Source organism: Somniosus microcephalus, chromosome 9 (assembly GCF_052327205.1).
Source record: "Somniosus microcephalus isolate GS21.2 chromosome 9, FLI_Smic_1.0, whole genome shotgun sequence".
NCBI lineage: Eukaryota > Metazoa > Chordata > Chondrichthyes > Squaliformes > Somniosidae > Somniosus > Somniosus microcephalus.
The window spans coordinates 150,012,571-150,032,719 of record NC_140995.1 but is presented as its reverse complement, the minus strand read 5'-3'; the positions used below and the strand labels follow the sequence as shown (position 1 = coordinate 150,032,719).

The 20,149-nt window shown below is 43.2% G+C and overlaps 1 protein-coding gene across 2 annotated transcripts in view; it reads right to left on the bottom strand.

Annotated features, from left to right (window-relative positions):
- The window catches only part of dse (dermatan sulfate epimerase), a 104,904-nt gene that overhangs the window by 38,726 nt on the left and 46,029 nt on the right, over positions 1-20,149 (bottom strand). For both annotated transcript variants that reach the window (XM_085997363.1, XM_085997364.1), the window contains exon 3: positions 1,882-2,135. In XM_085997363.1, coding sequence (XP_085853489.1) covers positions 1,882-2,135 — 254 coding nt within the window. The remainder of the gene's footprint in view (positions 1-1,881; positions 2,136-20,149) is intronic.

Genomic DNA, 20,149 nt, shown 5'->3' with positions numbered 1-20,149 from the left:
TTTGACCACGCTCGATCAGCTCCGATGGATGGGCCACATCGTCCGCATGCCCGATATGAGACACCCAAAACAGGCGCTCTACTCGGAGCTCCGACAGGGCAAGAGAGCCCCAGGTGGGCAGAGGAAACACTTCAAGGACACCCTCAAAGCCTCCTTGAAAAAGTGTAACATCCCCACCGACACCTGGGAATCCCTGGCCCAAGACTGCACAAAGTGGAGGAGAAGCATCCGGAAAGGCGCCAAACACCTCGAGTCTCTTTGCCGGGAGCAAACAGAAGCCAAGTGCAAACAGCGGAAGGAGCGCACGTAAACCCAAGCACCCCACCCACCCGCACCTTCAACCACCGTCTGCCCCACCTGTGACAGAGACTGTAGGTCCCGCATTGGACTCATCAGTCACCTGAGAACTCATTTTTAGTGTGGAAGCAAGTCATCCTCGGTTCCGAGGGACTGCCCAAGAAGATGATGATTTCCCCATTGCTCTGTAACTGCCTCTGCTTCAAATGTTTATCCAATTTTCCCTTAAAAGATGCAATGATTTTGGAGTCAATGGCCTGAAATTTGAGACCTTCCGCCTGGCGGAACAGGGTGGTAATACCTCAAAAATCACGGGGAAAGACTTACTGTCCCGTTCGCAGCATCGCTGCAGCAATCCTATGACGTACATAGGACCCAGATTTGCACTTTAGGAGAGTTCTGGGTGGCAGTCCAGTCGAACAGGATACCACAGGGAAGTGTCATTTCTTTGTGCGACGTCAGATGGAGCAGGAGTGCTGCTGCTGCTGAGCCAGCTCGACGCCTCGTCCTCACCTCTCCCCCTCCCAGGAGCTGTCTGCAGCTGCCAGCGACGTCCCGGCTGGCTGATGTCCCTGGAACCCAGAACCGCGAGCTGCCTCAGGACACCCATTTTACCGGCTGGATTCAAATGAGCCTCAGGCCTCAAAATCGCCGTGGCTTCTTCACCATTGGGGCGTGCGGTCGGCCGGCGCACTCCGCTGGTTGGCTACTGAACAGTCAAAACCACTCTCTGTGGCAAAACATTAAATGCTCCAATGACGCTCTGAATAAAGAAATATCTCCAAATCTCTCTCCTCACTCTTAGTGCCAATTTTAAATTGATTATACCTCATCGCTGATAGGCAAAGTGTTTTTCCCTATTCACCTTAGCAAAACCTCTCAATTTTAAATCCTCAATTAAATCTCCTCTTAACCTTTTCTGCTCCAGTGGAAACAGTTCTAATATTTCAAATCTCTTCTCATAACTATTATTTTCCATCCCTGGCATTATCCTGGTGAATCTACACTGTATGCCATCTATAGCTTTAATTTATTTTCTATAATGGTATGGTCAAAACTGCATACAGTACTTACGCTGTGGCCAAAGCATTATCAGCTTTCTATTTCCTACTGTAGGGAGATGGAGAGCTGATAATGGATAGGCCACAGTTATATTAGATGCATACCACAGAGCCTCAGGGGTCACATACAGATTTTCAATCAATGTTCCCATTATTTTGCACATATCTCAAGCTACGGATACTAACAGATCCTGTTCTGATTGAAGATGTATCCACCAGTGAAGTAACAGAATTAAGCACAGCTCTTTCCAAACGTCTAGGTCCATGAAATTCAAACAAAATAAACCTGTTGACAAGGACTAAAAGTGCAAATAGTACGGAGTTACCCGATATTCAAGGACCAGGTTTCCAGGGCTTGGAGATTACAGGGTAGATTTTGACTTTGTTCGATAGTGTAAAACGGGTGACTGCGAATCGGCAGCCTGTTTTACATCTCTCCTGATTTTTATTTCAACTGACTTGATAAGGACCTTAATGATTTTTCTGGAAAAATTCCATGCTTCTAATCACCAGCATTACATACCTTGGTTCATGAGAATGAGGCTTCCTGTCAACAAGGCCACACAGTTGGTAGGTTGATGGTTGTGCAGATACTGAAATCCCCATCCGCGGCTGTAAGACTTTTCATACATGTAGCGAGAGGCATCAGTGATGACCTCCAGATACCTTTCCTGTTGAGTTTTGTTCAGCTGGTCATACAGGAAGTCATATGCAGTGGAAAAACTCACCAGTGAGTGAGCCAGAGGAACCTCATCCCACGGAGCATCCTTCACCAGCCTTTGGAGAGGAAAAATGTCATGAGTGCATTGAAATATAACACTTAAAAGCTGCTTGACCCCTGTGTTACATAAAATTGGCATTGTTAGCTATAGTTTTTAACAGCTCAGTCAAAAATAGGCTTTGGGATGTCTTGTCTACAATGTGCCAATTCAGGGTACTGTAATTGCAAACACACAAGACGGCACAGCAAGAGTGACCCCGAACCTCAGGTGCTCCAAATCTTTCAGGTTTGTCCTGTCCACTGCCTAAAAGAGCCTTATTGCAACATGACTTATTGTTTTAGGGGATGAATCAGAAGAAAAAATTGGAAGAGAAGAGGAAAAGAAAACAAAATTTGTAATGTTTTTACAGACTAATTTATTTTCAGGGAGAGTTATAAAAATGAAAAACAGCTGCAAAATCATGCCATTTTGACTGTGCATTTAACATCACTTGGAATTATGGTAGAGAATATTCTCTTATCCAAAATCTATAATATCAATCAATATATATGCTCATCCATGCCAAACTGTGGTGGAAAAGGACATGTTAGAAAGGTTACTTACCTTTCTAATATGTCCTCTTCCACCACAATTTGGCATGGATGAGCATATATATTGATTGATATTATAGATTTTGGGTAAGAGAATATTCTCTACCAGGCTGAATTATGTTTCCATTATTTCAGCAACTTTAAATGTGCAGAAGAGTGTCTCTATAACACTGTCCTTGGGTGACATACAAAAAGCTGGGTAGGAACAAACAATTTTATTTGGTTTCTCCACTAGTGAAAGAACCATGAATAGTGTGCATTGTATAGAGGCTGCACTATTATGGCTGCGTCACCGTCAGCCAATACATGCCATAAATCAGTTTTCACAATTAATTTACACTGAAATTAAAGAGCATGGGGGTTAAATTGGTTGATGCCAGTACCTGTAGTGCAAAAACAGGCTGCTGATTCGCTATGAGCCCGTTTCGCACTACTGACGTAGACCAATTTCACCTGCCATTGATGTGAATAGAGTTAGCCTACTGAATGCTACAACAATTAGAAATATGGCTATCAATCCTCTGTCACAGTGGCGTCACAAGTTGAAAGTGCTCAAGTCAGACCTCCATGTCTGAGGGCTACAATGATTGATACAGGTGTACTTCAATCTTCTGAAGTATATCCAAAAAAAGGCTGCACAGAATACAGTAGTGAATCTGCCTGTAGAAGTGTCTTTCCAAAAGTGCTGACTCCTCGAACTCCCCACCCATCGCCCATGCATTTAGCAGGATTCGAACACAAGATCGCAATCTCCTGCCTTCCCATCTAGTGTAATCACACACTAACGGAAGGTCTATTTTTCTGTGTGGCTCTGCACAATGCAAAAACTCATTGTGTGCAATGTGCCTGTCCATATTAACTGTGCTAGTGCTTACCAGTTACGTCAAGGCTGACATATTTCATTTTTCTTGCTCTCCAGCAACAGACTGCTATGAAGATGGAGTTACCACAGCATCCATTGTGTATGTGAAAGCATGCTATTAATAATACAGGAGCTATAATTTTAATAACAGCTTTCACTGGCCCAATGGATGCTGAATTAGATGAATATGCATAACATTATTTTAGTCATAGAGTCATAGAGTTTTACAGCACAGAAAGAGGCCCTTCGGCCCATCGTGTCTGCACCGCCCATCCATCCCTGTCCAGTCTAATCCCATTTTCCAGCATTTGGTCCATAGCCTTGTATGCAATGGCATTTCAAGTGCTCATCCAAATGCTTCTTGAATGTTGTGAGGGTTCCTGCCTCTACCACCCTTTCAGGCATTGAGTTCCACATTCCAACCACCCTCTGGGTGAAAAAGTTCCTCCTCAAATCCCCTCTAAATCTCCTGCCCCTTACCCTGAATCTATGCCCCCTTGTTATTGACCCCCCTACTAAGGGGAAAAGTTCCTCTTTGTCTACCCTATCTATGCCCCTCATCATTTTGTACACCTCAATCAGGTCCCCCCTCAGCCTTCTTTGCTCCAATGAAAACAACCCCAGCCTGTCCAGCCTCTCTTCATAGCTGAGGCGCTCCATCCCAGGTAACATCCTGGTGAATCTTCTCTGCACCCTCTCCAAAGCAATCACATCCTTCCTATAGTGAGGCGACCAGAACTGCACACAGTACTCCAGCTGTGGCCTCACCAGCGTTTTGTACAGCTCCATCATAACCTCCCTGCTCTTATATTCTATGCCTCGGCTAATGAAGGCAAGTATCCCATATGCCTTTTTAACCACCTTATCTACCTGTTCCGCTGCCTTCAGGGATCTATGTACATGTACACCAAGGTCCCTCTGACCCTCTGTACTTCCTAGGGTCCTACCACTCATTGTGTACTCCCTTGCCTTATTTGTCCGTCCAAAATGCATCACCTCGCACTTTTCAGGGTTAAATTCCATTTGCCACTTTTCCGCCCATCTGACCAACCCGTTTATATCGTCCTGTAGCCTGAGGCTTTCCTCCTCACAATTTACCACCCCACCAATTTTCGTGTCATCTGCGAACTTACTGATCATACCTTTTACATTCTCATCCAAATCATTTATGTAGATCACAAACAACAAGGGACCCAGCACCGATCCCTGAGGTACCCTACTGGACACAGGCTTCCAGTCACAAAAGCAACCTTCGACCATCACCCTCTGCCTCCTGCCACTCAGCCAGTTTAGGATCCAATGCGCCAAGGCACCCTGGATCCCATGGGCTCTTACCTTCTTGACCAGTCTCCTATGCGGGACTTTGTCAAAAGCTTTACTGAAGTCCATGTAAACCACATCCACAGCATTTCCCTCATCCACCCCCCTAGTCACCCCCTCGAAAAATTCAATCAGATTTGTCAGACATGATTTACCCTTGACAAAGCTATGCTGACTATCCCCGATTAATCCTTGCCTCTCCAAGTGGAGACTAATTTTGTCCCTCAGAATTTTTTCCAATAATTTCCCTACCACAGATGTTAGGCTCACTGGCCTGTAATTCCCTGGTTTATCCCTGCTACCCTTCTTGAATAATGGTACTACGTTAGCTGTTCTCCAGTCCTCTGGTACATCCCCTGTGGCCAGAGAGGTTCTGAAAATTTGTGTCAGAGCCCCTGCAATCTCCTCCTTTGCCTCCCACAGCAGCCTGGGATACATCTCGTCCGGGCCTGGGGATTTATCCACTTTTTGGCCTGCTAAAACCGCTAGCACCTCCTCCCTCTCGATGCTAATATGTTCAAGTATGTCACAGCCCCCTTGCCCGATTTCTATGTCTGCATCATCTTTCTCCATAGTGAACACAGATGCAAAAAATTCATTTAAAACCCCGCCTACATCATCTGGCTCTACACACAGATTGCCACTTTGGTCCCTAATGGGCCCTACCCTTTCCCTGGTTATCCTCTTGCCCTTAATATACTTATAAAACATCTTAGGATTTTCCTTTATTTTGCTCGCCAGTGTTATTTCATGGCCCCTCCTCGCCCTCCTAATTTCTTTTTTAAGTATGCCCCTGCATTTTTTATACTCCTCTAGGGCTTCTTCCGTCTTTAGTCTTTTGTAACTGCCAAAAGCCCCCCTTTTATTTCTAATGCATTTTTGTATATCCCTTGTCATCCAAGGTTCCCTTTGCTTGTTGGTCCCACCCTTGACCTTTACAGGAACATGTTGGCGTTGTACTCTCTCTATTTTCCTTCTGAAAGTCTCCCACTGTTTTGATGCGGATTTTCCTATAAGTAGCTGCTCCCAGTCCAATTTGGCCAGATCCTGCCTTATCATATTAAAATCGGCCTTCCCCCAATTTAGAACCCTTATTTCCGGGCCATCTTTGTCTTTTTCCATGACCACCTTAAATCTCACCGAATTGTGGTCACTGTCGCCAAAATGCTCTCCTACTGACACTTCCACCACTTGCCCGGCTACATTCCCCAGAATTAGGTCCAGTACCGCCCCCTCTCTTGTAGGACTTTCTACATGTTGGCTCAAAAAGCTCTCCTGGATGCACTTTAAGAATTCTGCACCCTCTAAGCCTTTCACACTCTGACTATCCCAATTTATATTGGGGAAGTTGAAATCCCCCACTATTATTACCCTATTATTTTCGCACTTTTCTGAGATTTGCCTACATATCTGTTCCTCTATCTCCCCCTGACTGTTTGGGGGCCTATAGTACACTCCCAGCAAAGTGCTTGCCCCCTTTTTGTTTTTAAGTTCTACCCATATGGCCTCATTTGAGGAACCCGCTAATATATCATCCCTCCTTACAGCAGTAATTTTGCCTCCTATCATTTTATGAAAATAGGCAAGGCAGAGCTACATGCAAACTCAAATGGAATATTCATGGAAGACTGTGTAGTGCTTCCCTCTGCCAGTGCACTTCTTCCCATAGTTATCAGAAAATGTAGCTCAGTTGTCCTAATAATAACTGAAGAAACTCAATGCCTCATTGGCTATATTAGTGGTAAAAGAACAGCTGGCCTGGATTAAAGAACAAACATGTATTTATATAGCACTTTTCATGACATCAAGATGTTCCAAAGTTCTTCACAGCCAATGAAGTACTTTTGAAGTCTCGTCACTTTTGTGAAGTAAGAAACTGGGCAGCCAATTTGCACGCATCAAGCTCCCACAATCAGCAATGAGATAATGACGAGAACACTAGTATAACTCCCCTATTCTTCTTAGAATAGTGTCATGGGATCTTTTGCACCCATCCAAAAGACAGCACCGCCAACAGTGCAGCACTCCCTCAGGTACTGTACTGAAATGTCAACCTAGATTATGTACTCAAGTCTCTGGAGTGAGGCTTGAACCCACAATCTTTGGATTCAGAGAAAAGAATCTCCCTTTTAGTCTCTCTTTCAGACGGAGTGAAGGCTGACACCTAAAGCCAAGAAAGTTTATCACCACTGAGTGACTGATGCTACTTGATTCAGTCCAGATCAGAATCCACCCAAAGATCCTCTAAAAAGTGCTTCTCCTGGAATTCATGTACATCTTTTAGTTTTCTCAGATTACAATTTTAATAAATTCTCTAACATGACCTACTGGGGATAAAAGCTCCCAAATACCAGCAACTCATCACTCACATCTGCTATGGCTGCCTACCTTATTCTGCTAGCTACATTGAATGTGTGCAAACCTTCAGGCATCCAGGTTTCTCATGGCTCCTGACAACAACTCTGATCGACCTATTAACTACTGTAACTTTTGGTTGATGAGGAAGGGTTAGGCCTCTAGGGGTCATAGCTTGTGTTGTGTTTGCTCACCTTAAATCACATTTTGAACACTGCCCAGCTTGTGGGCCTGCACAGGATTAAGTGTCCGTCATTTGTGCAGAATTCCTTAAACCATTATAGGTCTAAAGGCATCCAAATTTAAATATTTACTTGGCTAGCGACTAGAGGATAATTTTTCATGTAATGGGGATTTCCATTTAAAACTGAGCATCAGCTGCAACTTACTTGTCTTAGTCATAGCTGCCAATACTGTAGTGTAGTTGGTCTGGCTAGGGTCAGACAGCTTCCCTCACTACTCCACAGTTCTGCTTTCTACTGAGCCAAAGTTCATAACCGTAGCCATGTTTCTAGTATTCTGGGGTAACTGACATCTTCCTACATAAAAACAGTGAATTCAAAAGTAATTAATTGGCTGTAAAGCATCTTGGGACATTCTGAGGTTGTGAAAAGCATTCTATAAGTGCAAGTTCTTTCTTTTGTCACTGTTTTTCTGGTCAACTTCCTCTTGTGATGAGGTGTTGATGTTTAGTCCACTTATGACCCAGCTAACTGATGGGAGTCCCACATACCAGCCAGTTTCTTCAGTGGACAAGTGGGCAGATGCACACGGACGGGGTTAGCACTGGTGTCATCAGAAGTCTCTTTTTTCTTTTGGTTTGTGCCGAGTATTTGCTCAAACTGCAAATACTGAAAGAGACCAAAAGGGGAACACAGCACCCGCGATCAGTTTGCAAAAACAACACTATTATGGAGCAGACACACTCAATTGGAACCCTCCTAGTTCATGTCACCCCAGCACATTGGCTCCACTACACCCCTTCCTGAATGGCATGAACAGCATTGTCACATTGAGATTTTTGACCATTTCTCCACAGAAAGGATTTGGAAAACTGCACGGGAAAAGTGATCCATCTGTGGCTAACTAAAGAAGTTAAGGATAGCATTAGGTTGAAACAAGAAGCTTATAATGTTGCGAAGAATAGTAGTAAGCCTGAGGATTGGGAGAGTTTCAGAAGCCAGCAAAGGATGACCAAAACATTGATAAAAAGGGAAAAAAATAGAATGAGAGAAAACTAGCAAGAAATATAAAATCAGATTGTAAGTGCTTCTACAAGTATGTAACAAGAGAGTAGCAAAAGTAAACGTTGGTCCCTTAGAGGCTGAGATAGGATAAATTATTCTGGGGATAAGGAAATGGCAGAAATGTTAAAACAAATATTTTGTATTTGTCTTCATAGTAGAAGACACAAAAAGCATGCCAAAAATGGTGGGGAACCAAGGGTTTAATGAGGGCGAGGAACTTAACGTAATTAATATAGAGAAAAAGTACTAGAGAAACGAATGGTACTAAAAGTCGACAAATCCCCTGGACCCGACGGCCTACATCCTAGGGTTCTAAAAGAGGTGGCTGCAGAGATAGTGGATGCATTGGTTTTAATCTTCCAAAATTCCCTCAATTCTAGAATGGTCCCAGCGGATTGGAAGGTATCAAATTTACCACCACTATTCAAGAAAGGAGGGAGAGAGAAAACAGGGAACTACAGACCAGTTAGCCTGATATCAGTCATCAGGAAAATGCTGGAATCCATCATTAAGAAAGTGGTATCAGGGCACTTAGAAAATCATAACATGATTAGGCAGTCAACATGGTTTTTGAAGATGTAACTAGCAGGGTAGATAAAGGGGAACCAGTGAATGTAGTATATTTGGATTTCCAAAAGGCATTCAATAAGGTGCCACATAAAAGGTTATTACACAAGATAAGGGCTCACGGGTTGGGGATAATATAGTAGCATGGATAGAGGATAATGGACAGAAAACAGAGTAGGGATAAACGGGTCTTTTTCAGATTGGCAGGCTGTTACTAGTGGGGTACCGCAAAGATCAGTGCTAGGGCCTCAGCTATTTACAATCTATATTAATGATCTAGATGAAGGGACCGAGTGTAATGTATCCAAGTTTGCGGATGATACAAAGCTAGGTGGGACAGTAAGCTGTGAGGAGAACACAAAGGGCTGGATTTTCATTCAGGAGTCGGGTAGGAGGCGGGACTACAACTTTCGGGTTGTAGTTCCACCTCCATCGAGATGTGGCCAATCCATGCAATTTTAACTTGATTGACCTTGTTGAGCCCACCCAGCGGGCTCAGCAGGCCAATTAAGGGCCACCTAGCAACAGGTGATATCACAGACTGAAATTTCATCTGTCAAGAGGTATTGACAGATGAAATATCAGCGTTTCACAGCTGTTTGAAGCTGTCAAACACTAACAGTCTTGCTTCTAACCTGAGTCTTTCTCCACAGACTCAGTTAGAAATCTCTCCTGCACAGAAAGCTGAAGGCTGTCACTTTTGACAGTTCGCAGCCATTCTGCTTTCTGTGCCGGTGAGATGAGGGACTCCAGAGACCTAAAGGAAGGAAGGCTGAAAAGGTAATTTAAGTTTCTTTAAACACTTACCTTTGCACTCATGCACACATCAAGTCCTTCAACCCGACGGCCCGCCTCGCAAACTTGGCGTGGTTTGGAGCCGTCGGGAATCCCACACTTCAGCATTAAAAATAGGGATTAAGCTAAAAACTGCCTGTTAACAGGCAGTTAATTGACACTAATCCCTTCTCGCCTCGGGTAGGCGGGTCCCAGTGCGGGGCGGGTTCCCGCCTCCTTTGAAACTGGCATGGAGGGGGGTTGGGTGTGGGATGGGGTCGGGACCCCTGATTTTGGGATTTTAACCCCCCACATGCCTCCAATCCCAACTCCACGGCCCAATGAAAATCCAGCCCAAAGAGTCTGCAAAGGGATATCGATAGACTAATTGAGTGGGCAGTAAGGTGGCAGGTGGAGTATAATGTAGGGAAATGTGAGGTTATTCACTGGTAGGAATAGAAAAGCAGAATATTTTTTAATTGGTGAGAAACTTTTAAATGTTGGTGTTCAGAGAGATTTGGGTGTCCTCGTGCAAGTAAACACAGAAAGCTAGCATGCAGGTACAGCAAGCAATAAGGAAGGTAACTGGCATGTTGGCCTTTATTGAAAGGGGGTTGGAGTATAAGAGTAAGGAAGTCTTGCTACAATTGTACAAGGCCTTGGTGAGATCACACCTGGAGTACTGTGCACAGTTTTGGTCTCCTTATCCAAGGAAGAATATACTTGCCTTGGAGGCGGTGCAACAAAGGTTCACTAGATTGATTCCTGGGATGAGAGGGCTGTCCTATGATGAGAGATTGTGTAGAATGGGCCTATACGCTCTGCAGTTTAGAAGAATGAGAGGTGATCTCATTGAAACATACAAGATTCTGAAGGGGATTGACAGGGTAAATGCTGAGAGATTGTTTCCCCTGGCTGGAGTGTCGAGAACTAGGGGGCATAGTCTGAGGATAAGGGGTAGGCCATTTAAGACCGAGATGAAGAGGAATTTCTTCACTCAGAGGGTTGTGAATCTTTGGAATTCTCTGCCCCAGAGGGCTGTGGATGCTGAGTCTTTGAGGATATTCAAGGCTGAGATAAATAGATTTTTGGACTCTAGGGGAATCAAGGGATATGGAGATCGGGCGGGAAAGTGGAGTTGAGGTCGATGATCAGCCATGATCTTATTGAATGGCGGAACAGGCTCGAGCGGCCATATGGCCTACACCTGCTCTTATTTATTCTGTTCTTATGAAAAGAGTTGTATTTAAAAAAGTGTGGGGCTTCACTCAACTTTAAAAAAGCACTATGTAAGGTGGGTAAAATGCAAATAAGCTAACTACTTGTTGAAGTTGTTTCCCCAAAGACTGAAAATACTAAGCAATGTCAGCCTGTCTCTATAAATCAATAAATACCTCACACCCATTGCATTGGGAAGTGCCTGATCTTGGTGCTCGGCTGTGGTTATCTGGTCTAGGCCCTCCTCTCCAATTGTGAACACAGGGAGATAAAATAGGGACAGAAACGCACATTGAGTCAGGGTGGTTGGAAGTTATTTTGTTTAAATCAAGCAAAACAACTCACTAACGTGGGAAGTGTAGTGCATTCATCATTTTGTATTATTATATGAAGACAAGTCGCATTGATTGAGTTAAGTGAGTCCGATCATAACTGCTGCTCTGTATGTTCACTCACTGTCTGAGAAATAAAACATCTCAATGACTCTTTCTGGCTTCATCTCACTGACCTATAAACAGTCCAACTACTGAAACATTTAATTAGTACGCACAAGGGCATGTATGAAAGACATGATATCCAGTTCATATGTCATTGTTACATCTCTTGGCTTTAGCTATTGTATAAGTAGATACCTTCCAGAGTTGACATGCACTGTAAGTAATGTGAAATACGCTTATGGGGAGTGACTGATGCCAATAAATTCAAGAAGGCATCTGCAGCAGACCCGAAATTTCAAGCAGCAACCAGGCTGAATATTTTTTATTAAAGATAAAACCTAAACCGGTAATCTGTAAATACCATCATAGAATAATAACAGCACAGAAGGAGGCCATTCAGCCTATCGTGCCTGTACCAGCTGTTTAGTAGAGCTATCCAAATAATCCCACTCCTCTGCTCTTTCCCCATTGTAAGAGAATCAATATGTTTTACATTGGCCCAGAAATTCGGGTCCCAACGCGTGAGTAAGCACGGAGTACTCATGCGTGGACCCGATGGAAGTGCCGGTTTCTTGCATGCACTACGCATGCGCGGGAAACCGGCATTTCCGATCCTCTGAACGAAGGGGTTCAGAGGTCGAACGCGTGCGCGCGGGAGTCTGCGCGTGCGCGTTGAACTTCCTTTTCCACAGGTTTATTATTTTTAAATACTTTAAAGTAAGGCAAGTGTATTTTTAGCCCCTTTTTATAAAATTATTTTTTTCAAAAATTTAAATTATTGTTTAAAATAGTTATTTAATGTTATTTATAGTTTATTTAAAAAGTGTGATTTTAAAAAATATTTATTTGAAGGGTAAGTACTGTTTTGGGGGCCGGAGTTTTCATTAGTTTGACAGTTCTTTCTGTCAATCTCATGAATGGGCTTTTCCCTCCTCCGATTGGTTGCCCAGTGCTCACGTGATCCCAGCGGACACATCGCACTAACTACGCCGCTGGATCACGCAAGCACAGCGCGCCGGGAGCTGGACCGGGCCACACAGAGGAAATCCACGCAGGCCCAGGCCTCAACTGCCGGCGCGCTAGTTAAGTGTAGGTCGGGGGCTTGCACCCGCGGGAAGCCCCCGACACGAATTTCTGGGCCATTGCTTTTGTTTTAATAGAGACAAAACTATAATATGGAAAGGATTTGTTTAAATCACATTTTCAAAAGCCCTTCTCAAAACTGCTGATAGAGAAGCTTTTGAAACACAGGCTTTTATCACAGCAGGTGGTGCCACGAGTCCCTACATCAGAGGATTGTTTACATCAGAGGACGGTTTAGAGGGGCAATAAATAAGTAACACTCTGGTGTGAAAAGCATATGAATGAGGCCTCTCATCTGTGTTTGGTAAACTAATTGAAACAAATGGGTAGTTGTTAAATATGAGGCAAGGGTTGCATTCACAGAAACCATAAACTAAAACAGTACAAGACAGATGCCATGTTTTACTTGGAGAAAGAAGAAAAGGAGAGAAACCCTGGGAGACTTGGAGAAGCCATCTTCATGATTTCTCATTAAATCTACAGAGTAAGTTTTGATCTAATGTGTGCTATTCTGTATGGTTGATTAGGATGTTTAAGATTAATGATTTGTCGGTAATAAGTAAAGTAGTTATCAAACATATTATTGTCTCTAGTTGTACGAATGTGTTAAAAGGGTAAGGAAGGAATTATCCAACAATTGGCAAGGCAGACCAGGAGCTAAGATTAGTATTTGTTTACACGGTTACTATCCTAGTCCATGTTAGGATAATTGAAGTCTCCCATTATCACTACTCTCCAGTTCTTGCATCTTTCTGTAAGTTGCTTGCAAATTTGCTCCTCTATCTCCTTCCCACTATTTGGTGGCCTATAGCAGTGGTTCTCAAACTAGGGTCTGCGGACCCCTGGGGGTCTGGAAAGACTTTTCAGGGGGTCCGTGAAATAATGAGAGTAGCAGTCGGCTCAGTTTACAGTCCCACCTTATTCAGTGGATTGAGCATACTGACTCTACAATTCACAGCTCCCCAGTTGTGTGTGTGGCTTTGAAACTGGCAATTCTTTGATTTTATTAGCGGGGCATTAATTATTATGGAGATATACAGGCACTCCCCTGCTCATCATTAAAAGAGAAACCCACCTCCAAATCTCTTAATAAAAATGAGGTTGCCAATTTTACACCTTCTGACTTTTCGGATCGGTGCCTGCAGACCCTAGCCAAACCATTCACCCCGGCTCGGGAAAGAGGCGGCGAATTGGCAGTTAATCACCACCTCCCTCCCCGCACTCTCCATCCAAGCTTCCTGTGAACAATGTCTACATTCAGGTGCCGACTTGTTGCTGAGGAGAAGCAACTAAGAGTCTAGCACAGGCGGGCAGAATAGAGAAGGCATAATTGGAGGATTTGGAAATTTTACAGTAATAAATGGGTTGCGACAGATGAGCATGCTGCCAAAGCCAATATTTCAGTGCAAATCTCTGCTCTCTGACTATCCTTAATAGCTAAAGAAGGATGTGAAAAAATAGGCTCTGCCTTTGACAGGAACTGACTGTGCTGGCAGCCAGACATTAGTCACAATTTCACAGCCCCTTTTATTAGTACATATATTAATAAATTAATTCTATATTAATTAAAATTAGAATATATTATGTTCTAAAATTAGAATACACATAGCCCCTTGCACTAGATACAATTGTGAAATATCATTTTCTGTTATGGCAGCAATGAAGACTAAGTACAGGTCCCATGTGGGAGTGGAGAATGATTTACGAGTGTCATTGTCAAACATCACACCAAGGATAGACAGATTCTGCAGTGAGAAGCAGGCACACCCATCTCACTGTTAACTGTAAGTAAATCACTGTTTTCTTAAAAGCATTATTAAAATACTCTTTACATGCAGCACTTTCATATTATGAGTATTATAATTTCAATGGGGGGGGGGGGGTCCATCATTACCAATCCATTTGAAAAGGGGTCCTTCAACCAAAATGGTTTGAGAACCATTGGCCGATAGTGGACCCTCAGTAGCATAATAGCTCCACTATTGTTCCTTAATTCTAACCAAATAGACTTTGGTCTGTATTATCCGACCCCCACGGGTGCGTACAAGCTGTGTACACACCCGTAGGGGCTATGCAAGTGCCGGTTTCAGGCATGTGAAGCACATGCACTGAAAACCGGCACTTCCAATCTGTCAAGAATCCTCTTGACAGATCCTCCGCCTGCCTGGGAGAAGAGCCTCTGCGGGTGGAGAGTTCTGCTTTCTGCACAACCTCCGCCTGCTCAAAACCTTTAAAAAGCTTACGCCTGGTAAAAGCAGGCATAAGGCCTGCTTTTACCAGTATAAGAGTTTAAAAAAGTAAAAACTAAAAAAAATTTCACTCATTTATAATTTAAAAAAATACTTTTAAAAAAGGTAAGTTTATTTTTAGCCCGGTAAAAAACTTTATTTTTTTCAATAAATTAAATGTGTTTAAAATATTTAATTTAATGCAATTTTAACTCATTTTAAATACGTGATTTAAAAAAAACATATTTACTGTTTGTGTGTTTTTTGAGTGATCCCCATTCATACTTTTGACAGGTCTACGCGGAGCGACCTATCAAAAATGTGAATGAGGATTCCCTTCTTTGATTGGTTCCCCATGGCCCACGTGATCCCAGGGACGCTTGCGAACTGCCTGCACCCCTGGCATACCTGGGCCTCTGCGCGCGCACGCACCAGGAGAGGCCCAGGAGCGGAAGTGTCGGGACCTACGGAGCCAGCTGGTAGATTTTTTCCAGATCGGAGGCATCCGCCCGCAGGAAGCCTCCGATCAGAAATTCCGGGCCTCTGACTTTGGCCCCTCAACTACATCATCCCTCTCCAATGCTATAATAGTTTCTTTGATCAATACTGTTACCCGCCCCTCCCCCACTATATTTCCTGAATACCTTGAAGCCAGAAATATTAAGTTCCCAATCCTCCCCTTCTTTGAGCCAGGTCTGTTATTGCCATTATATCATAGTCCCATGTGGCGAGTTGTGCCTGCAGCTCACCAAACTTATTTACCATGCTCTGTGCATTTATGTATATGTATACTACAAACCCATCTAAGACTGCTTCGCATTTGCCCTGTCTGATCCCTCCTATTCATTACTGTAGTGCTATATACCTCTCCCAGTCCTCTGTGAACCTTGTTTCTTCTCTCTAATGTTTCATCCTGGTGCCCACCACTCTGCCAAATTAGTTTAAACCCTCACCACCAGTACTAGTTAACCTTCCAGCGAGGACATTGGTCCCAGCTCAGTTGAGGTGCAACCCATGAAACTTGAACAGGTCCCTCCATGATTCCGTAACCGCCGACGTGAGTCCCGCAGAACTGGTCCCAATGCCCCAGGAATCTGAAGCCCTCCATCTTGCACCATTTCTCCAGCTATGCGTTAACTCTTTTATCCTACTATTCCTATACTCACTAGCGCGTGGTACTGGGAGTAATCCAGAAATTACTGCCTTTGAGGTCTAGCTTTTTAACTCCCACCCTAGATCCTGAAACACTGACTGCAGGGCCTCAACCCTTTCCCTTCCAGTCATTGGTTCCCACATGGACCACAATTTCTGGCTGTTCCCCTTCACCCCCTCAAAATGTTCTGCACTCGCTCAGTGATGTCCTTTACCCTGGCACCAGGGAGGCACTACACCATGCGGAACTCATGTCGGCGCTTACGAAATCGTGGGCACAGCTACCGTCTCCTTTAACAATATCTGCTGAATTGCACCAGTGTAATGTTACAGAATTAACCTAGACAGAGTGTTTCATTGATTTTACTAAAGATACCAATAAAAGCTTCAGACAACCTAGAAGGAATTCAATCTGCTTTTACACTGGCAAACAAAGTACTTGGCTCTGAATTACATGAAAAATGCCATTAATATCTGCTTTGTCTTACAGATGGATCAAATTTATTCTGCTATCACAGTGTGTCTGGAAAGCATAAGGCTTGTTCTAAAACACAATTCAATTTTCTCTGTTCTAATTAGCTCTTGCATTGCAAGAAAAGGTTCAAATGAGTTTTGAAAGGCACTGTCTTCCCAGAAAAATTGCATTTATTTTGGTTGGGGGCCAGAGACGAGTAAAAGAGCTTTACATTGTTTTTGTCAGAAGACGTCAGGAGCAAGTCATGCAATGATGCCCTTCAGTGTAATTTATGTCATTGTTGTGCTGTGAACTTGGAAATAATGAAGAACAACATTGCCAATCAATCATTTTTCGTGAAGATGCTGCACATTTTAAATAATGTAAACAGATCATTTACTGAACATTGCTCTACTTCCAATTATTTCCCCCCTCCCTTGAAGGTGTTGACACTTCACTGGGTCACTGTTGCACAAGTCTTGGCCACCCTCTTCATATGAGAGTCTGAACAATGAAAGCCACCAACTATTTGACTACATGGGACATTACAGTCATGCGCAAGCTCGCTCAATATCCACACATGCATACTCTGCTATCCAGCAATCCTGCTGGAAATCTGGACCAGTAACCCTGGCCATTCCACCCCCCACCCCAAGAGTACCGAGGCCAGTTGTAGCACCCGTACTGCCAGATATTGATCAAACCTGGCACTTTTCTAGTCTATAGGGTTCAGTCACTGCCTTCATTAGTTGAGTTATTGGGGGAATCCAAAGGTGCACCTACAGCACAGAATAGGAAGTAAAACAAGAAATAGGAGAGTCATATGGATGCATTTTTGTGATAAGTTCAGTTTATAAGTTCATTGAAGTAAAATATTTATTACATTTAGTTCCTTTATATGAACATTTAGGCCACAGCTTCACTCTAAACACAGACTAAACTTGGCAATTTCTCACCAGTTGATGGGAGTGGGGAAGAGAAATATTTCTTGAAAGGAGGGAAGGACTCATGTAGCTGTCTCAGAATGTAACGATTATATATTGTCCTCTTCTCCCTTCCTTTGAGGAAAAAGCTCACGAGCTAAATCAGGACAGGTCTTTTATTTTTTCTCTTCACCAAAACTGAAATTCAGCTCATGGCCATCTGCCAAACTGAGTAGAAAATGGCACGGCAACACACATGGCAAACCAGCACCTCCCACTCTGGCAGCCAAGTGCCAGCCGCCTACATTATTCTTAAATGTAAGGACAGAGTGCTGGACTGTCTATACAGGTTGCACAGGAAACATTGATGTCCCAATATAAGATCCCTGGCTGTTCGACAAGAGTGTTTGCATTATACTTGCTTCTATAATAAAGAAACTAGTCAGAAATACATCAGATACTTTCAAAGATGTACACTGATTGTCACTTATAATCCTTTGTATTTATAGTGAATAGGCTTTGTGTGCACCATCTAATACATTTTCTATATATCTGGGCTTTACAACTCAGATACACTAAACCTAAGCAATTAAACAAATGAAGAGGACTGTTTGTTGCAGTGAGTCGGAGTATGTTCTTTCATTCATTTATATAAACTAGGTTCATCTTAAACTCGGACTTGATTAGATGGAAGTATCTAACTTCTGCCAGCTACACAGATCCTGAATGAAATGAGTTTGGGGGGGGGGGGGGGTCATTCTAATTCCTAATTTTACATTTAGTTTACAGCATGAAACGAACAATAATTTGACACCGATTAGTAATTACAGTACAAGGTACAGGCCAACTGGTCTAAACTGACAATACCACACTGAGGCAGTAGATACTCTCAAAATAGATTAAGGATCAGGAAAGCCATTTGGCCCATCTTATTTCATTCTAGAACAAGTCGAGAACTCCATCGTCCATCCTAGCATTCAACTGCTTCTTGAATAACTGCAGGGTTTTTGTCTCTATTACACTACCCAGATGACCATTCCACAAGAACTTCCTAAATTTACCTTTCAATAATCTTACCCCGTTCCCCCATTGTCCTAGTGCCATGATTTAACTTAAGGTAGTATTTCAGATTTACTTTTATGCAGCATTTACTATCTTATTTTCCAGTCCATTAATAGCTCATTTATAGCAACCAATAAAATCTGAATGAAAACATGATTCTGCTCCCATAAAAACATCACAAATATTTAAAGCTTGATCTGAACAAAACCCTACTATCAACATGCTTCTGAGAGTTGGAGGTAGAAACTGTGCCTTTTGACTTTGCTTTCAATCTATAGTATACCATGGAGGAATGGCAAATGTCAGCAATGTCTAAAAAAAACACAGCAGCCAGCAACTGGGGTATTCCAAACTCTCCTTTCTCTCTTCAAGTGGGTCTTGACACAGCCAGTGAAATAATTTACTTTACCACACTGATGCTGAAGCCATGACTGCCATCAATAATAAAACTAGCAGCCTGGTCCGGTGATAGCACTCTTACTTCTGAACCAGAAGGCCACGAGTTCGAGCCCCACTTCAAGGACTTTAAAACATAACCTAGCTTAATACTTCAGTGCAATACCCCATTCCCCCATTGTCCTAGTGCCATGATTTAACTTAAGGTAGTATTTCAGATTTACTTTTATGCAGCATTTACTATCTTATACAGGAAACTTTGGTTTATCCGGAGGTTAACTGTCCGGAATGCTCGTATCACTGGCAGAAATCGTTAGGTTTTTTCTTCTCGTTGCTTTTTTTCACCAGTCAGGCTCTGCAAGGTCTCGCTGAAGCTGTTGCTAAGCTACAGAGATGCTTGCAAGGTACGGCCGACTGTTTAGAAGCAGGGTTTGTTGCCAGATACGGAGCTCAAAAGCTCCGTATGTTTCAACATTAGCGCTGGTTTGTCCGGCAGTTTTGATGGGACGGCAACAGCTCGGTCCCGTCGGTGCCGGATATCACAAAGTTTCCTGTATATTGTTAAAGGTGCTGTCTTTCAGATGCAATATTAAAATATGGCCCTGTCTGCCTGTTCAGGTGGTTATCAAAGATGGCACTATTTGAAGAGTAGGTGAGTTATCTTGGTATCGAAATCTGGTTGAACATATTCCTGGAGGTTTCATCACATGACCTCCCACCGCCAACCATCCCACCATTAGTCTCCCAACATGTCCCTCCTCCTGGCACAGTCTTCCCCACACCAACTGGAAAGAGAACTGACACTTCATTACCCGATTAGCTGATTCTTGACTTGTCAGTCAAACAACTTTTTTCTCTCATCTCAAAGATTTTTATAACTAATACAGAAAAGTGTTCAAAGTAAATTAAAAAAAACATTTTTTTAATGCCCCAAAGATTTTTCTCCCAATTTGCTCACAGCATTGATCTGGAGATTGATCTTTAATACCCGTACACTCCAGAACAACCCTGGAGGTTTGGCAAAATGATATTAGCATCATGAGGCCTAATCCATCTGCCTACCTTCCCAGTGAAGAATGACTTGTGGCAATAGATAAAGTGGATAGAAAGGACCTATTTCCCTTAGCAGAGGGGTCAAAAACCAGGGGGCACAGATTTAAAGTAATTGGTGGAAGGTTTAGAGGGGGATTTGTGGGGAAATGTCTTCACTCAGACGGTTGTGGTGGTCTGGAACTCACTGCCTGAAAGGGTGGTAGAGGCAGAAACCCTAACCACATTTTAAAAAGTACTTGGCTGTGCACTTAGGATGCTCTAACCTGCAGGGCTATGGATCAAGAGCTGGATTAGGCTGGATAGCTTTTTGTTGGCCGGCGCGGACACGATGGGCCGAAATGGCCTCCT